Below are 18,368 nucleotides of genomic sequence, written 5' to 3' on the forward strand. Positions count from 1 at the left end.
TATATGTAAAGATTTCCTACTTTTACCATATCTCAACTACCAAACATTGAATGAAACGTGCACCCACAGGACTGGGAAAAGAAATACACATGAAACTCTCATATCAGCAAAACCATTAAATTCCAATAACCTATTGTAAACTTAATGACCCTTGATTTCATTATAATTCAATTCTCCAAAACACAAAAAATAAATATGGAATGCAATGAACAACAATCCTAATGAAAACTTTCAAGTCTGACACATTGGTCTCAGCCACAGGGGGAAAACTGACACCAAAATTTGCCAATCCTTTATTAATTATTAAATTGTTACATATATACGCCCTTAATCTTTTAGCCGTTACAAAGATTATATTTATGAGAAGTTAGAAAGAGGGAAGCTAGAAGCAGAAGAACATGATACTTGTCATCCCAAAAACAGAGCAATGATTAGGCTCGGGGAACTAAAACGTTTCAATTTCCATCGTTGGTAGGCTTGGCACTTTCTTGGCTCAACTTATATCCCTTCATTGCTCCAATGATGGTTGCAAGATCATCTACGTTAGGGATTGATACGTTCTTTGATCGAACCATCCAACAGTCGTGATCCCCTGCCAGTCCTTTTACGGTGTCAACACGGGTTTGTAGTTTTTCGACACCTTCATTAGCACTCCATCTATAGCAGTGAAAGTGTGCGGATCGAAAGTCTGGAATTTATTAGGGTGCACCAGTCCATCAATGAAGTTCAAGTAGGTAGTCTTCATGTGCTCGACATCAACTACTTCGCCACTTTTGCTCAAATGAGACTCTATTTGCAGCTCCAGGAGATAGACAAAAATTATTTCTCCTTCCTTCTTTACTGATTCGTAGACCTTTTTCATCTATCTCTCATCTTTTACCATACTTTCTGTCTTGAATTTGACAGACCTCATCCAATGGGATAGGGGCTCATCCCCATTCTTCAAAATGCCCAAATTGGTTGCATTCTCTACCTTCATGTTCATGACTTCGTACAACACGGATATGGAATCCTTATACTTCTCTATATTTGTTTGGGAGAATAAAGATTGTTGTGCATGATCTCTTTTAATTTTTGACCCTTATACAGAGGGCATCCAACTTTTCAATTAAGGGTAGACTCCTTACCTTCATATCTTCTAGCCACCCACGCCCAATCTGACCGAAGTGCCTTTCTTCCTGCAACTTAGCAAGTAGGGCCTTGTTTTTTCTTCTATAGATGGGTCAAAAGGCCTTGCATCTAATGATTCTCCTGCTTGGCTAAACAGTGGGGCAAGCAATAGCCTAAGGCACTAGGATAATTCCTTGTTTGTAGCCTTGAGCTGAGCCATCATTATCTTTAGCTCCTCCAGCCTTCATCTACTGCTTGATTCAAAAATCTCCACATCGTGCTTAGTACCATGTCTCAGTGGCCCCATTCATGCTGCTGAATATTGAAATCCATTGGGTCGAGATCAACCAAGTTTCCATCTGTCTAGGCTTGGGCAACCTCCATGATGTAGATGCTTGTGTTAACATCCCTATCCAAGGCTGCCAGTGTAGAAGCTTTCTTCGCCTTCTTGGTCGCTGGTATCTTTTTCACACTTTAAGTGATCAAGTGTTTCGATGGCGCCCCTTCCTCTATTCTTCTCCGCTTTCTCTCAAGCGTGTTCTCTAGCCAAGACTTTGGGTTCTTTTGATTACCTTGTCTATTAATTTCTCTAAATTGTCAATGGTAGGACAGAGGGGAGGGGTTGAATCAATGGGAGTGTCTTTAATTTTCTTCAGATATGTGGAGGAATGCATGTATTGACCATCATTCTCAACTCCCTCCACATCTATACCGACATTGCACAATTTTACTTGCTCCACTATCATTCTGGAGAAAAATATTTCTTTGGTCTCAAGCTCGTCTGCGCAGTTAGCCCAATAGTCCTCCAATGCGGGAATGTGCCTAAATCTTGACCCTAACTGCAAATTGTTTTGATATAGTCTATAGGATCTAATTTCAATTTGATTACCTCGTATGAGGTTTGTACTTCTCCTCAAAAGCCTTTAACATGTTTCTAATATTAGAATGGGAGGCACATGAATACGATCCCACTACGATAAGAAAAGGAATGTCTGCCTTCTTAGGATTTGAGCACAAGTCATTCACTTCCAAAATCTATCAGCACATCTTAACATGAACAATCCAGTCATCCGGATACCTCGGAAGCTTCCATGGGATACCATCACATCCTGCAATCCTTATATATGAAAATGTCGAGAATTGAATGAAATAGCTTCCAAACTGGTTTACGACATATATTTCTTCAAGCGAGAGATGTCGTTCTAGAGACCCTTGCAGCATCCGACAAATCCTCACGATGAAGGCGTCATTAACCCTCATAAACTTTGCATAGCTCCAATGTAGTTGCAGGCACAAATAAAAATCATAAACTTGAATGTCCTCGTCAAACTCCTCAATATGCAGCAACCTAGGAAACAAAGGGATGGTAGCAAGGGCGTAAATCAAATAAGAAGACATATAAAACTGCTTTTGAACTTTGGCAGTTTGAAGCTAACACGTGAGATTATCACTTATAAATTGTGTCCAATCCACATGCTCTCCCTGGGCGCAAATTGCTTGTACCAGGTAGAAATAGTGCTCCACAAAATTAAGTGCATCTTCGTTCCTCTTCAGCTTGTGTAGAAAGACAAGAATATCAACAATTTCCCTTTTTATGTTAGTGCCGAAGAGGGTCTTCGGCACTTCAATTTTATCGCTCCGAGGGGTCTGAAACTGTGTAGCCATCATGTCGCCTCCCCTTGTGGATTTCTTCTCATTATACATGGAGATCAAGTTCTAGAAGTTCATATCATTAAACACTTACCTTGCTGGCAACTGGAAACCATTCTGTAGCACATCTCAGTCAAGGGAAAGGAGCACTTCGTTGTCCAACATCTTGATCTGGTGGGTATCTAGGTCGTAATGTGATATGCATTCAAGGATTGACTCTAGGGCCTATACAGCCACCAGGAAACCCACCACTTCAACTAGGCCACTTTCCTTCAACTCCCTGGTGACTGGATGCTTGGGATCCACCTCCAATCTTCTATGTAAGTCACCAAGGTCATAAAATCACAGTTAGGTATCACTTAGACTTTTTAGAGTGCAATCAATTCTATTTAAATTGTCATTCCCAATGAACTTAGCAGCCATGGCGGAGAACTTATAAACACTAGAGCACTTAGCTTAGCTGCGGAAATTGAAAATGGTCATTGAGAGAGATGATGGGAAAATGTCTACAAAATCTTACTTAATAGATCTGCCTTTATGGTTGTTTGTTAGAGTTTCCCACGCCACCCAAGTGACGTAGTTTTCATTAAATTTGGAGGAGCGTTTTGAGCTTAATGATCAGATTTGAATTAAATGCGGGGGTTTAACAGGAAAAAGTAACGTCAGACACGTCTGATCTGTACGACCTCTTCTTTATAAATCAGATTTTTAAATCCACCATTTTAAGTGAAAAGAACAAAAGCTTTTAGTTTTCTGACTTTGATTTGTGGCTGAGGCAAATGGTGAGGCCTATTATACTCGGAAGTTTGACTTTCACATGAGAACAATTTGCTTGGGTGTGATGGAGAAGCACCTTCACTACTTTTCCGCAAGTCATAGTTATTACTCACTTTCCCTTACTGTGGAAATCTTTGAAAAGAGGTTCTCCCCAAGGACATACTTCAATAGAATCTCTAAGTGTTAAAATTTGATGGTGTGCTGAAGAAGTCTTTTAAGTAAAAAGTGTCTTCATGAAGTTATGAGCTTGGGAGTTATTTATTTAAAATTATTAAATGAGAGCTTCTAATTGAAAAGTGAATTATTGAAAGCTCTTTAATGAAAAGTGTGAGGAAGAACCCAAGTTGCATTTTGTATTATACAAGAGACGTCATGGAGAAAAAGTAATTTATTCTTGCCTATTGATTTTTATTACATTGTGAATTTTCTTAAGGGTTTGTGAGGACTGTTTCCTCTCTGTTTGCACTTTGAATCACTGAAAGATTGTGGTTTATTGTGCTCTGAATATCTGGGAATTGATTTTGATTATTCTGATTTTAATTTGGTGCTGTCATATACCAAAATTGTTCAGTATTTTCTGCAAGTTGACCAGGGTTTCTTGGTCTCTCATTTTCCTTCAACATCTGTTGCATTCTGTAATTTTGGAGATTGATTGGCTGTTGTATTTGAGCATCATCCAGGGCAGCCAAAATTTACTGAAAGTTTTAGACGATCTACTGCTACATATTGGTGTTTCAACCTATAAACACATAGACATCATAAACGGCCAGTTTCCTAGCACATGATGTGGACATTAGAAAACAGCGTTTGCATTTATACTAGCTGCGTTTGGACCTGTTTGGAGGTAACATTGCAATATGTCAGGCAATGATAGTACGTAAACTGCTGCTCATTTAATGGGCATGAATTTCACTGAGTTGGCGTTGGTAACTCATTAGATTTGTTGTCACATACCTGGACACCATCCGTAACAGTTTCCATGTTAATTTGGTCTGTCCATGAGAATTATTTTTATTAAATTGCAAGTGTGATAACTGCAAGTCTCTAGTTCTATATTGGCTTTGTGTTGTCATTGTAAATGGTTGCAAGATTGCACTATAACTGTTTGTAGAAAAACCTAGTGGCTTTAAGTGTTCATTGGGATGCGTGGCAAGTGTTTGTCTTAATGTCTATTAGCTGTAATAGTTAATTTCAGTCATGTAATATGTTTGTCAAAGGTCTGAAACAGCTAGTATATCATTTCTATAACAACCTTGCATTGTTGGAAGCATTCGATAACTTCATTTGCAGCCTACAAAAATTAAAGAACACAATCTGAAAATAAAGTATAGCGAGATAAAGCTTGCATACAGAGTGTTTGACAAAATGTCAAACATCTGAATAGTAAAGAAAAATGGTGTTTGTCAAAGTTAAAACCAGCAGGGGTTCTTACATTTTCACCCAAAAAGGGGAATTCCTATAGTGCAAAGATTTTTTTTCCAAAATCCCAAATTCCTCCTAGTCTCAAATCCACTCAAGAGAACAAGGAAAGATCAAGAAATGGCTACATATAAGAAAATTCTGACTCCTCAAATGTGTCCAAAGTGGGAGCATGAAATGTTGAAATACAGTTGTGTGTTGGAAAATTCCTCCTGCATGTCTAGTATGTGCCCAAATTGGAGAGAATAAGGAAAGATTAAAAAAGGCTAAGTGAGACAATTCCTTGATTCCTCAAATGTGCCTCATGTGAAAGGCCATGAAAATGTTGAATAAAAAAGGCTAAGTGTTGGAAAATTCCTCCTCGATGTCTGATATTTTTCCCAAGTTGGAGGTGTTGGTTCCCAAAACCGCAAATTGGAAATCCAAGAGCCTGCCACTTCTCCGATAGGACTTCTCAATCAATTCTGGCCAACGAACGAGAATACTTCTCGATTCCCCTGCACTTCAAGATCCGCTAAACCTAGGCAGGTAGACCTTCTTCTCAAACACTGACTGTTTGGTCCAAGGCTTTTTTCTATAGCAAATCTAAACTTTGGAGTTCTCTGGTTGGCAAGGTCCTCGAACTCGATGAAGCTGAAAACTGGATACTGAGTGCTTGAATTAACTGAAGGAATTTGTATAATGTTTGTCAATAATGAATTTTGATGCTTGTAGGAAGGAATATATAGATTTTTTGACTTCAATAATAGAAAGACCAGTGCCTCTACTCATCTGGACAATAGAGTCAACTTCAATGAATTTTCACGTACAACTTCATAAAATTCTTAAGCACTTATACCACCAACAATTAAATAATCAAGATGCAACAAATCAAATATATATGCAATCTTAAATTAGTCCAGATTGAACTTTAACTCCTCTAGTAGGGAGACAAATTGGACACAGATGCGGAAACAATTAAATATTTCACACTATCTTTGATGATCACATTCAAGATGCTAAATGACCATGTCCACTTATCCGACATTTAAATTGTATACAAAATTCCAAAAAAAAATTATAAAGGACGATTCGCCTGCAGTTTAAATCTCCACGCTTTTAATAATAAACAAAGAACATTTTATTTTATTAGTAAAATAAAATAATAGAATTTAATTACAAAGTCATAATGAACCCCTTATTCCTCCATACAATAATAAAATATAAAATACTTTCTCCTAAAGGAATATGGATGTGAATGTCGGATATTGACTCTCTCTTGTTCCATTTTGAAAGTGAATATGTCATCCTTATTTATATCTTGATGTAAGGGAACATAACTTTTAAGTTCAAAACTTCACATCTTTTCGAAAATAAATTGCACCATTTTATACTTGATAATAACACCTTTTCACTTACTTTGTTTTTTGTTTAACTTTATTAAGTTTGTTTATCATTCTTCACAAGTACTCCCGGCGAGAATATGTTTTTGAACCACATCGGCACAGTTCTTATCAACAACAATTTATTACTGCATATATCGTGGGCATGTACTTAGAAAACAAACTGGATTTCTTCGGTCACCCTCCAATTATAATAATATTTCTTATTATTAGCTATATGCAGCGGCTAAGATGAGAAATATATGTCGCATATCCTTCAAACTTGTTTTCCAGCAACGATATCGATGCATTTATTTATTTTGTTTAATACATCCCCATTGTAGATTAATGCTTCTTTCAGCATGACCACTATATGTTCTTCTTATTGCTTAATGTTATCTTGCAAAGGCTTCATGAAATCACACTTTCATTTGTTTGTTAATATTGCTGGAGATGGGATTTCACATTTTGCAGATGAGTGGAGTCTCATTGCCATGTAGCTGTAAACATAGATTGTAATTCACCTTCTTCAATGTCTGAAACCGTCAAAGATGCTCCTTCTGCATTCACATTTAGTTCAATGAATCACTACTAAGTAAGGGAGATTGTCTTCACACTTGACGGCTCCTTTGTTCTGGGTGCTTCAAATGTCTTTTGCTGGGTGCAGAGTTTGCATGTGGGTTGGAAGAAGCTCACAAAAACGTCTGGAACTATATTTCTGGAGTTAAATTGGTTCCTTAATTAGCCACAGCAGACAGTACAATTTGGCTTAGAGAATGTAATCATATCTGTAGGAAAGTCTCTGTTCCAGCACTGCTTATAGATGTAACCATGTTTATATTATGATGACTGCAATATGTAATCTCACTGCATTATTTTAGCAATTGAACAAGTGTATTGACTTTTGTGAGGTTTTCACACATCGCCCCAAAATCTTGGGGACCCCCTTTTTAATCACCTTTAGGGCTAGTGGAGAAGGTTAGATGTATTTTTCGCCCGGTTTCAACTTGATTTTCCAGAGCTATCAGTTCTATCCTTAGGCCGAATAAGTTCAAAATTGATTTCAACTTGGCAGGATAAGATTGTGAATTTTGTACTTAGACGATTTCTTTTGAAAATTTGGATTTAATTGTAAATTTGAATGATTTTCAAATAAGGAAATTTTTCGTTAGACTTAGGTTCTTGGAAAATCTTATTTTTTTTGGTGAAATAGAATTTAATTTTGTAAGATGAAGTTAAATTGCAAAATCGATTTTTACTCTAGAGGCAATTTTATTTTTTGTCATAAAATTTTAATTATTTAGCAAAATCGATTTAGAGGAAAATTGCAAAAATTGGCTTTAATAGATTAAATTTGCCTTGAAAGCTTTTGGTATTTAATGAAATTGGTAAATTAATATTAAGAAATGGCTTTTGGTTAGCCAAAATTCAACTTCAAGGATGTATTAATTAGCAAACCCTCATTAAATAGAAATTTTTAGCATCCCCAAGGCACCATTTAATTTCGTTTTGCAATTTGTGGTTAATTAGTAAATTAAAAGTGCAGTTTTCATTTTAGAAAATTAAAATTTTGGCAAAGTATTTAAAGTGGGCCACTAACTTAGCTTTAATTTTGTTTTTTTTTTTCCTCTATAGGACCAAGTCGGTCAGCCTGGGAGGAAGGTGAAAGCTGCTATAAAGGGAGTCCCCTCCCATTTCATTTTCATCAATTCATTTGCTCCTCATGCTTGGGCGAATTTGAAGCAAGGGCAGATTTTCAGACTTGGGCGAAATTGGTGGAAGGCAGTTTTTTGGCGATTTTTGGGCAATTTCTCCATTGCCATTGTTGGGCGATTTGTCTAAGGGCCAGATTTCTTGCGTTTTTGGGGATTTTTGCTCCACTTTGTGGGCTGCGATTTGTGCCCTAGGTGGCAGATTTTACAGATTTTGCTCCTTCTTTGCTTGGGCGAATTTTGTGGAAGGGCAGATTTTTTTTCATGCTTAGCCGAATTTTGTGGGGGCCGAAATTTATGGAAGACAAAATTCTGATTTTCTAGAGGGGCTGCAATTTTTATATCAGATTTGGGCAATTTTGTTGGGAGAAGAGATACATATGAAAGTTTGATTTTTGCATAGAAGGCAAGTGTTGGATAAGCTTAGAGGCTTTGTTTTCTAATTTGCAAAGGGATTTGTAATTCTTTGATGTCATATCCCGGGTTCCGAAAAGTTGCTGTAAGATTATTAGTTAAGGTGAAAGTCATCATCTAGAGTTGCAAGGAGTGCTTAAGCTGACATCCATTCTTTCGCTCTTTTCTAAGAATTGCACTACTTGGTTCTTCTTGCCTTTTGGTCCACCACTCTACCATCCCGTAATAGGGCGACGAGCATGGAGGATGATAGTGCAAGTAAGAATCCCAAGCGGGCAAACGCTAAGAAAGACAAAGAGGATATGACGCCCAAAACTTCCTTCTTCTCGAAAATGAAGAAAATAACCGATACTAATATCGCTACAGTGGACATGATACGGATGAGGGACAGACTAAAAGAAGGACAATCCCCCTTGGCAAAGAGGATATACAAGAGCGGAATTGTACATGCAGCAGCTTTTCCTCCTACTTTGCCTTGTCCGGAATTGATTATGGAGTGTGCATCCAGATTTGATCTAGACAGTAAATCCATCATTTTTGGCGAAGGGAAGAGAGTGTTGGCCAACATTGGCGAACAAGCAATTCAAGAGACATTTAATATTCCCCAGAGCAAGGGCATGACAGTTGTAATGGTGGATCAGGCGGCCAAATCATTTCAAGGTAACCAAGAGGCCTACTTCTCACATCTAAAGCGGAATTGGATACACGAAGGAAGGAAAGGAGTTAACAAATCAACAAGGCTTACAGTGGCAGATTTCAAGCCGGAATATGGCGATCTCATTGTTCTTCTCAACCGGATCATGGGCCTAGCTCAGGCTATGCAATTCGAAAATTGGATGTACTTCTTCATTGATGAAATTGAAAAGGGAAAAGGAAAATTTGATTGGGCTAGGATCATCAGTGAAAATTTAGAGTTGCAACTTAGAACAGTTCAAAACCAAAGGCAATTCTACATGGGATCCTATATGTTTTACTTAATTGCTAGATTGTATGAGAGTCCGGGACTTAGGGCCTTAGGAGAGATTGGTAATGGGCCGGGGCAATATTTGGTGCATGAATGCTATCCGCAGCTTCATTTGCACAATAACAAGGATTACAAGATGTTTTCCGATGCATTCGCCATGAAGACAGTAAGGGTATTACAAGGGGCGCCTGCTAAGAGACTTTCATCAGAAGCAGAAGCAAGGATTAAGAAGTTTGGGAGTTGGTTCATCCAATTCCCGCAATTCACATACATTAGAGTGGCAGGAAGTACAGTTTGTCCCAAGAGGCTTCCAAGATACCCGCCCGACAAGGTAGTTTTGATGGAATTGGCTAGGCAGCTTGAGCACTATGATAGAGTAATGAGTAATGAGGGGAAAACAGGCGTTTCCTTCTCAATTATAATTGGCAATGATAGTTGCCCAAATCAGGCCACCTTTGAGGCTGCGGAAAAGGAATTGGAGTGGTATCATCTAGGATGGTACAGAGCAAGGCAAGGATTCGACCTTGTTGGTAGGCAAGGATTCGACCTTGTTGGTCTTATCAAGGCATCTCATGGAAGCAAATTTAAGCATGTTCCCACTATAGAGGACTTTTGGGGCAATGCAAAGGATGATTTTCACGTGAGAAAGCTAGCTTTCTCGAGAAGTCGGTGAACATGATGAGAGATATCAGATGGAGAGGCCTTGATATTCCCGATCAATTGGAGGATGATCGTAGTGTGTTGAGAGAAGACTATGAGACAGTAGTTGGAACAGAGTTGAATCCAGTGGATTGGGACGATCATCAGGATCCTTCCTTGGAGGCAGTCACAAGGACAGTAGATTTGCATACCGAGTCGTGGTATAATGCCAAGATGAGAAAGCTACAAAGACAAAAGGTTCTCCTTACTTATGAGATGATGAAACCGAAGGAAGGTCTAGTAGAATCAATCGGACAGAAGGGTGAAGGAAGTGGCCGGCAATCGGAGACAGTTAGAAATAGCAAGAAGAGGGCTTTGGAGGTAGAGAAAAGCCAAGAACGTTCGGAACCTCCAGCCAAGAGACAGCGGGCAGCGCCGTCAAGGGAGAGTATAACTAAGGCTAGAAGCCAAGAGGTCAATTCGAGTGATAAAGGGGCCGCAGTGGAGGTGAGCTCTGATTCGGAATCAAGTGGCTACAGTGAAAGTACGGAGTACTCCCCTCTCTCGGAGAACCAGCAAAGAAATAGGGCAGAAACTAGTAGAGAAGAAGATGGGCCGATTGATATTGAAGAGATAAGTCAGGCGTCTAAGGCCGTTGGTGATGCTTTGTTGGTCGAACCGAATCCGAAAATGGGGAGATGCACTGCACCACTATGGTTAAGGCAAATGCTTATGCCGAGAGGCGAGGTGGTAATGGCTCACGCAGTTGATGATATCCAAGGACTAATAGAAAAGGATGATAGCGAGAACCAAAAACAGATGGCAAATACGGTGGCAAGGGTAATCAGAAGCGACAGTGATGGTCAACGAAGGGTTCAGATTGCTATACCAACAGTCAATAAGGCAGCGGATGAGATTGCAGCCCAGGAGTACGAAATAGTAGAACATAATTTGGGAAGAAATACAGATGATATGGAATGTGAGGAGGTTCAAGAAGGCATAGCATCAATCAGAGAAAGATTGAGGAAGGAAAACGAAAAGATAGTAAAGTTGGAGACCGAAAACAAATATTGGAGAGATTGCCAGCCAATCCAACAGCTGCATCAGGCAGCCCTTCCTCAAGACAGCGGGAGCAATTCAGAAGAGGTATCAGCTCAATTACATGAAGTAAGGGGTTGGATCTATGATACAATCCAAGATGGGCGAAATTTCTTGCCCTCCTTCATCTCAACATTCCAGTCATTGGTGACTGTTAGAAACAAATTCAGATTATTTGAAGAGGAATGGAAGAATTTTCTTCCCATCAAGGATTTGGTTATTCCTAGGCTGCAGGCGTTCATTAGGCTACCGAAAGCATATTTGGAAAGAGCCCAGTTGGTTGATGAGAGAGGATTGAGCATAGTTGAATCTTGGTATGTCGCATTGACTACCAGATTCAAAACACTTGAAGAAATTCATGATGAGATTGCACAACACGGCCCAAGCGTCGACACTTCCATTTCGACCATGATGAGCGACGTTGGGGTGGCGCTTGATTTTGAGGGTATTAGAGAGGAGGATGTCAGTGAGACAGGATTTGGATCGAGATTGGATGAGTTAGGAAAGGTTGCCGTCAAAAGGAAACATCTGAACACCCTTTCCTCACTCGATGCTTTTATTGGGTTTGCAAAGGAATATGAGAAGGATCACGAAAGGATACTACAAGCAGCAAACAGCGTGGCAAAGTCAGCAGAACTCCGAGCGAAGCACACACCTTGTCCTCCTATGGAAGAAGTTAACGAAAGGCTAGCTAAGTTCATTGCCTTAGCTAAAAGAACAAAAGAAAAAGGAAGAATTATATTAGAAGATCATCTTATGTAAGCCCAAGTGGCAACTTTCTCTTTCTTCTAGAATAGGACAAGTGTTTGTTTCTGATTGGCCACCATTTTGGTGCCTTCTCATTGGTTGCCACTTTTGCACTTTTTTCATTGGTCCATTGATGAGGTGGCATCTTCTCATTGGCCGATGGGGTGGCAACCCTAATTAGGGTTTTGGATCCAATCTGGATCGTCGATCTTGTTTTGATCTCTGCCGTCCGTTGTATTTTGGACCTCTATATAAGGCCATTGGCTCTCATTTGTAAAGGAAGGGGTTGGAGAAATTGTTGCGAAAATAATACCAAAGTGCTCTCTTTTTCATTGCATGTTGACTAAGAACATTGGGTGTTATTGCATGTTTTCTACTTCCACATAGTTAAATTTTCTTTTCAAGTTGAAGCAATTTCGTTTCAAGTTGTTAGAGTAAGAGTAAAATAAAATGAATAGTTGCATGGTAGCTTTGGTAGATGTTTGATAGGGGTCAACACTAGGCCACTAGCATCCTAGCGGCTAGTTGGGAGGCTTTGTGTGGTGATCTAGTTTACTTTCCTTTGAAGCGTTGCATCTATGGAGGTAGGGCTGCTGGTCAGCCTTCATTAGATTCGATCCCCGTCCATCTGCTAACCTCCCATTCTTAGGAGTAGGAGTAGTTGAGTAGCCAAATTTCATGCTTAGAAGAGGTTAGTTAGAGAAGTAAACCAAAACATTGGCATTCTCACCTTCCATCGCCATTCACCCTACATTGCCATCATCGCGCCATCAACATCATCTAGCATTCACACCGAACCACCATCTCCATTTTCTCACCAAGATCCAAATTTTTCTCAAACAAGAAAACATAAGGCCGCTTACGTGATTACCAGCAAATCACATTGATAAAACTGAGCGAGTATCCAACGGTGTAAGGAACATTGGAGTTATACTCATGTCCCATGAGAGATAACTTTTCAAGAGAGAAATTGTGTATTTGATATTCTGTATCAAGCATCCAATTACTAATATGTTATGTAGTGACACAAAACTCGCATCAACATTATCTGGCGCTAGAAGGAGGGCAAGAAATTTTCCCTTTTGAGAAACTTTCAAGATAAGTATGAAGAAGAATGGTGCTTCCTAGATCAAATCAACCTAGAGCGACTTGGAGAACACTTCAGGATCACCTTGTAGCCAGTTTGGGCTCAATTGCTTGGGAGGAAAGTGAAAACACCAGAGAGTATTTGGACACCATTGAAGTATTGAATCGAGAAGAAAGGAAAGCAAGAGCTATTGAAAGGAGAATTCAAAGGAAGTTGGAACGCCAAAGAGAATTGGAAAGGAAGCTTGAGAGAGAAAGAAAGGCGCAAAGACAAGCTCAAGCTATTATCAAAGAAAACTCGAATTAGAGAATCACTTGAGTCGGGTCTGAACTATATTCAAGCTGGATAGAAAGATTGGATCTTTTTCCCCTGAAAGATTTGAGAGATTGATATCGGATAAGAGACAGAGGATATTGAGAAATACACCACACCAAGAAGAAGAATTACTTGTGTTAGAATCTCCCAAAAGGTCAAGGAATCGTCAGGTAGCTGATATCTCAAACTTAGCTAGCTCCTCAAGTGGTCAAACAATCCAAGCTTTGGTTAATTCGCCAGTTCAAGTTCAAGTTCAAGTTCAAGCCAATCAACCAACAATGGCTCAACCACCATGGATTCAAAACAATGCTTCGCCCATTTCATTCCAACAGTACCATGATCTACCTAAGAATCCTGAGGTTTTTTGCTCCAAGTTTTTTGTCAATAACCCTAACCGCACAGCAGAAGAGCATATCAAAGTGTTTCAAGAGGCATTATGCAACAGAAGAATTCAAGAAGAAGATGTTGCATGTAGGCTTTTCCCCTATTCATTGAGTGAGGAACCATATTACTGGTTTGTCAATTTGCCAGCATCATCAATAACGGGATGGGTTCAACTCAGGGAAGCCTTTATTGCAAAGTTTGGTATGCCCACCACACCACTGGAGTTACATAGAATGTTTGTGGACATCAGGAGACGTGATAAAGAGTCAATAAGTTCCTTCAATGATCGTTTCCATAAGGCTTACACGAGATTGCAAACTCCTTACACAATAACAGAGGCGGGTGCATTGGAAGCATACTACAGTGCCTTAGACAGCCAGACGGCTATGTTCACAAGGATGGCCAATCCTGCTCCTGCAACGCTAACTGAGGCTTACACTAAAGCAATTAAGATTGGGAGGCAATTAGGCCAACAAGGAATAGAACCTCAAGGTGTAAGGTATCCGAACAATCCAGTTCCACAACTTGCTTACCAAGCTCCTACAAATCAATTGGTGGTACACCCGGGACCTCCATTATCTCAAGCACCACCCTCAGTACCAGTTTATCTACAAGGTGCAGGTTCCTCCACGAGGACACAAGAAGAGAAGGATGAGATGAAAGAGTTGATTGACCAAGTCAAGAAGCTATCCACGGAAGTCACCTATTTGAGAAATCAGAACAATCAACTCCAAAGTTCCCATAGAAACAACCAAGGAAGCAATTATCAGAACCAAGGGAATAATTACCAGAATCAAGGTGGAAGTTATCAAGGAGGGTATCAAAGAAACCATCAAGAAGGGGGATACCAAAGAAATTATCAGGATAGAGACTACCAAAGAAACAATCAAGGTGGTGGTTATCAAAGGAACTATCAAAACAACAACTATCAAGGTAACAATCAGTCACAAGACCAAGGATATAGCAATCAGTCTAACCAAAGGAAGACTTGGAACACAGGCCCAAACAATGGAAATGTGGTGTCGCCACTTGATAATCAGGCCTCAGCGGACAGTAGACCGGTAGATAGAATATTTCTAGCTGAGTCCGCTATGTCCGAATATTGCAGATTTCATGAGACTGATTTACATTTGGAGTTAGGATGTGCTGAGTTCAAGAGGGCATCTAACCTGTTTCAAAACATAATAGATGAGTCAAATAGTCAGGAAGATGTGAAGGTCATGGGGTATGAGATTGTTCCATCCTCGGGATATGATCAGTGTTTGACTTTTGAGGAGTTTTCATTCCCGCCAGAATTTGAAGCATATAAAGAGCACCAAGGAAGATTTCCACCCGAATCAGCCAATGGGCCAGTTAGCGAGGTGATAAATCAAAATGAATATAACAATGAGTCGGATTTTTCTTTCCCACCTTTGGAGGATACTGTTCTAGTTCAAGGAACAGGTGGGAATCAAACATTTCAACAACCGGCTAGCAACGCAAGATTTTATCAGAGAAACAACAGGAGGAATGACGGACCCTTCACATCCTCCATTCCCCCGAATAATTTCAATACACCTCCACACCCCAATGCGAGTAATGTACCAAATGCTTCAAGGGATGCCCCTGAATACAGACAGAGTAACCATAGCAGTGGGAATGGACAACAGAATTTTCAACAGGGTACACAAAAGAACAATCAAGATGTTCAAAGATCACAGAATGTCCAGTCGACACAAGAAACAAATAGAGGAAGAACGGGAAACAACACTGTCAATAACGAAGAATTGAAGAAGTTGGGACAAAGTGTGACAGAGGAGATGAGGAAGATCAAGATCAGTCTCCCTTTGTTCGAATTACTGAAGATAGCAGAGGTTAGGGATACGTTCCTTAACAATTTGAAGGATAACAAGCCACAAGGATCTCAAACTCAAAGTACAGTAACACATACTCAAGGGAGGTCTCCTCCTAATTCGGTGCATGTAATCCAAGACGCTCTAGGAGCGAATATGACAAATTCATCTCAAGAAATTTCGTATGGTGAGGGGGAGAACCCTACACAAGAGGTTGCATATGGCGACATTAGCAGTTTCAATGGCCAGTTAGGGCCTCAACCAATTTATGTGGCTCAAGGATCGACGCCTATAGAACAACAAACTCAAAAGAGTCGAAATCCGGTGAACAATAAAGAAAAGGTGAAGAAGGAAGAGATTACTCAAACAATAGATTTCGGAGTGAAGCCAAAGCAAGCACATAAGACACCTGTGGTATATTATCAAGGGAAAGAGGAACCAGCCCCATTCTTGTTGTCAGTAAGGATGTTCGGGAAGTTGCTTCACAATTGTTTGATAGATTCAGGAGCATCAAGCAACGTCATGCCTTTGAACATTTGCAGAAGGTTAGGAATCACGCCTTTGGACTCCAACAGAAGAGTTACTCAATTGGATAAAACGGAAGTGCCAGTGGTAGGAGAATTACACAATATACATATGTAGTTGGCATCTGATCCGAGGATGGAACACATGGTAGACCTTTCAGTAGTGGATGTAGCCGATACCTACGGATTGATCCTAGGGAGAGATTGGGCTAGAAAATTGAATGGATATATGGCTACTGACTTCTCCCACATGTGGCTCCCATGGAAAGGTTTGGCGAATCAAATTAGAATTGATAGCACCCCAAGGTTGAGATTGACAGTGACCGAAAATGGGGAGTCAAACGAAATATTGTTTGTGGAGACAAATATGAGCACCTACAGACCAAAGAAAGTAGAAGTATTAACAATGAATATCATAAGCAAAGGAAGGGATTCCACTGAGATCCTGATTGAGTCAGATCCAGATGCTTCGTCCGATGAGGGTGAAGGCATGTTTGAAAATTTAAAGAATTTCGTGACTAGGACCGTGCAACAAGGAATGGAGTTGGGTAACCGAACACCAGTAAGAGACTTATTATTACCCAATTGGTGCAGAATTCACAATGCATTCCACTCGGAGTTATCTTGCTCTCTGTGTACAGTAGCCTTAGAACAAGTGGAAAAGAGAATACCAGGGGCTCTAAAACGAGAAGATCAACATGGTAAACAGAAGGTTGAGATTCAACAAGTTGAGAAGGTTGAGATTCAACAAGTTGAGAAGGTTGAGATTCAACAAGTTGATGAAGCAGAAAGCAACATGATGGGTGAAACAAAGAACCAAATTACACCACCCAGTGCGGAAATAAAAGAAGATGATGAAATAGACGAGTCGGAGAGTCTCCAAAAGGAGAAGCATCTAGAAAGAAATGGAGTATGGACTCTAAGATTCGATGGTTCCAGAACCAAACAAGGAGCTGGAGCCGGATTTGAGTTAGTCAGCCCAACAGGGACAACATATTTAGAGGCACATAGATTGCAATTCTCATGCACTAACAATGTGGCAGAATATGAAGCTTTGATTTTAGGATTGTTATGAGCTATCAAGAAAGGTGCCAAAATACTACATGTTCTTGGGGACTCATATTTGATAATTGAGCAGATAAAACAGAAGTTCGCTTGCTATGACAAGAGATTGAAGAGATATAGAAACAGGGTTTGGGATTTGATAGAGGACTTCGATGCCTTCAATATCAAGTTTAGCTATAGAGCGAACAATCAGGTGGCAAATGCCCTCGCACAGACTGCAAGCTCGCTGGCACCAATTAAGTTGGATGGTTTGAAGAAATTCAGAGTTGAGTTGGCATCGGTTCCATCAGTACCAGACAATGTCAAGAATTTCCAAGTGTTTGAAGATGATAGACATATCCTCAAATTCTTGACCAATTCAGATGTTTTCACAGCGCAAATTATAGATGGTGAAGTGGATGAAGAAGCAGAGATTGATGCAGAAGGAATTATGAGCTTAAAAGAAAATACTATTCCAAAGGGGATTATTGAGTTAGAAAGGATATTTGACATGGACCAGTTCCACAAAATGCAGTATCAACCCACAGGGGGCGATGAGTGTGAAAAGGTTAATTTGGGGACAGAAGATTGTCCCAAAATAGTTCACATTGGGAAAGTTTGCACACCTAAGGAGAAGGCAGATATATTGAGTTTGATGAAGGAATTCCCAGATGTAATTGCTTGGGGATATGGAGATTTGAAAACATATGATCCTTCTATCATCACACATACAATTCCACTGAAGGAAGGGAGTAAGCCATTCAGGCAGCGGCAGAGGCCAGTCAATCCTTTGTTAGAACCATTGATATATCAAGAAGTAAAGAAGTTGCTAGATGCGCGGATCATTTTCCCAGTGAGACATTCAACGTGGGTCGCCAATCTTGTCCCAGTAAGGAAGAAGAACGGAGAGATAAGACTATGTGTAGATTTCAGAAATTTGAACAGAGCCTCAGAAAAAGACAATTATCCATTGCCATCAATAGACGAGGTTTTGCAAATTGTAAATGGAGCCCAAATGATGTCATTTATGGATGGATACTCGGGATACAATCAAGTGATAGTCGAAGAAGAAAATAGGTTAAAAACGGCTTTCACCACGAAGTGGGGAACATTTGCATACAGAAGGATGCCTTTTGGCTTGATCAATGCAGGCGCAACATTTCAAAGAGCCATGGATTATGCTTTCAAGGACTTAAAAGACAAGTGCATTATAATCTACATGGATGACATAACCGTATTTTCAAAGAACAGAGAAGATCACATTCTGGATTTGAGGAAAGTTTTCAGGAAA

General features: G+C 39.8%; 2 protein-coding genes across 2 annotated transcripts in view; one reads left to right on the top strand and one right to left on the bottom strand.

The window, feature by feature from the left end:
• The window catches only part of LOC149574897 (P-loop containing nucleoside triphosphate hydrolases superfamily protein), a 107,355-nt gene that overhangs the window by 12,642 nt on the left and 76,345 nt on the right, over positions 1-18,368 (bottom strand). The gene's annotated exons all lie outside the window — the stretch shown is intronic.
• On the top strand, positions 16,551-17,464 carry LOC149574898 (uncharacterized). The gene is made up of 2 exons (XM_089812146.1): positions 16,551-16,745; positions 16,794-17,464. Exons 1-2 carry the CDS (start codon positions 16,572-16,574, stop codon positions 17,106-17,108), a joined length of 489 nt encoding a protein of 162 aa, XP_089668272.1. The 5' UTR covers positions 16,551-16,571; the 3' UTR covers positions 17,109-17,464.

The sequence above is a fragment of the Cupressus sempervirens genome, chromosome 2, assembly GCF_028749045.1.
Source record: "Cupressus sempervirens isolate cs-2001-9-10 chromosome 2, ASM2874904v1, whole genome shotgun sequence".
In the NCBI taxonomy this organism is placed as follows: domain Eukaryota; kingdom Viridiplantae; phylum Streptophyta; class Pinopsida; order Cupressales; family Cupressaceae; genus Cupressus; species Cupressus sempervirens.

Bases quoted from the DNA above. Each gene is read 5' to 3' on its own strand.
- LOC149574898 (XM_089812146.1), top strand. From the start codon at position 16,572: ATGGAGTTGGGTAACCGAACACCAGTAAGAGACTTATTATTACCCAAT. The intron at 16,746-16,793 runs GTTGAGATTCAA...CAAGTTGAGAAG, and splicing joins ATCAACATGGTAAACAGAAG to GTTGAGATTCAACAAGTTGA.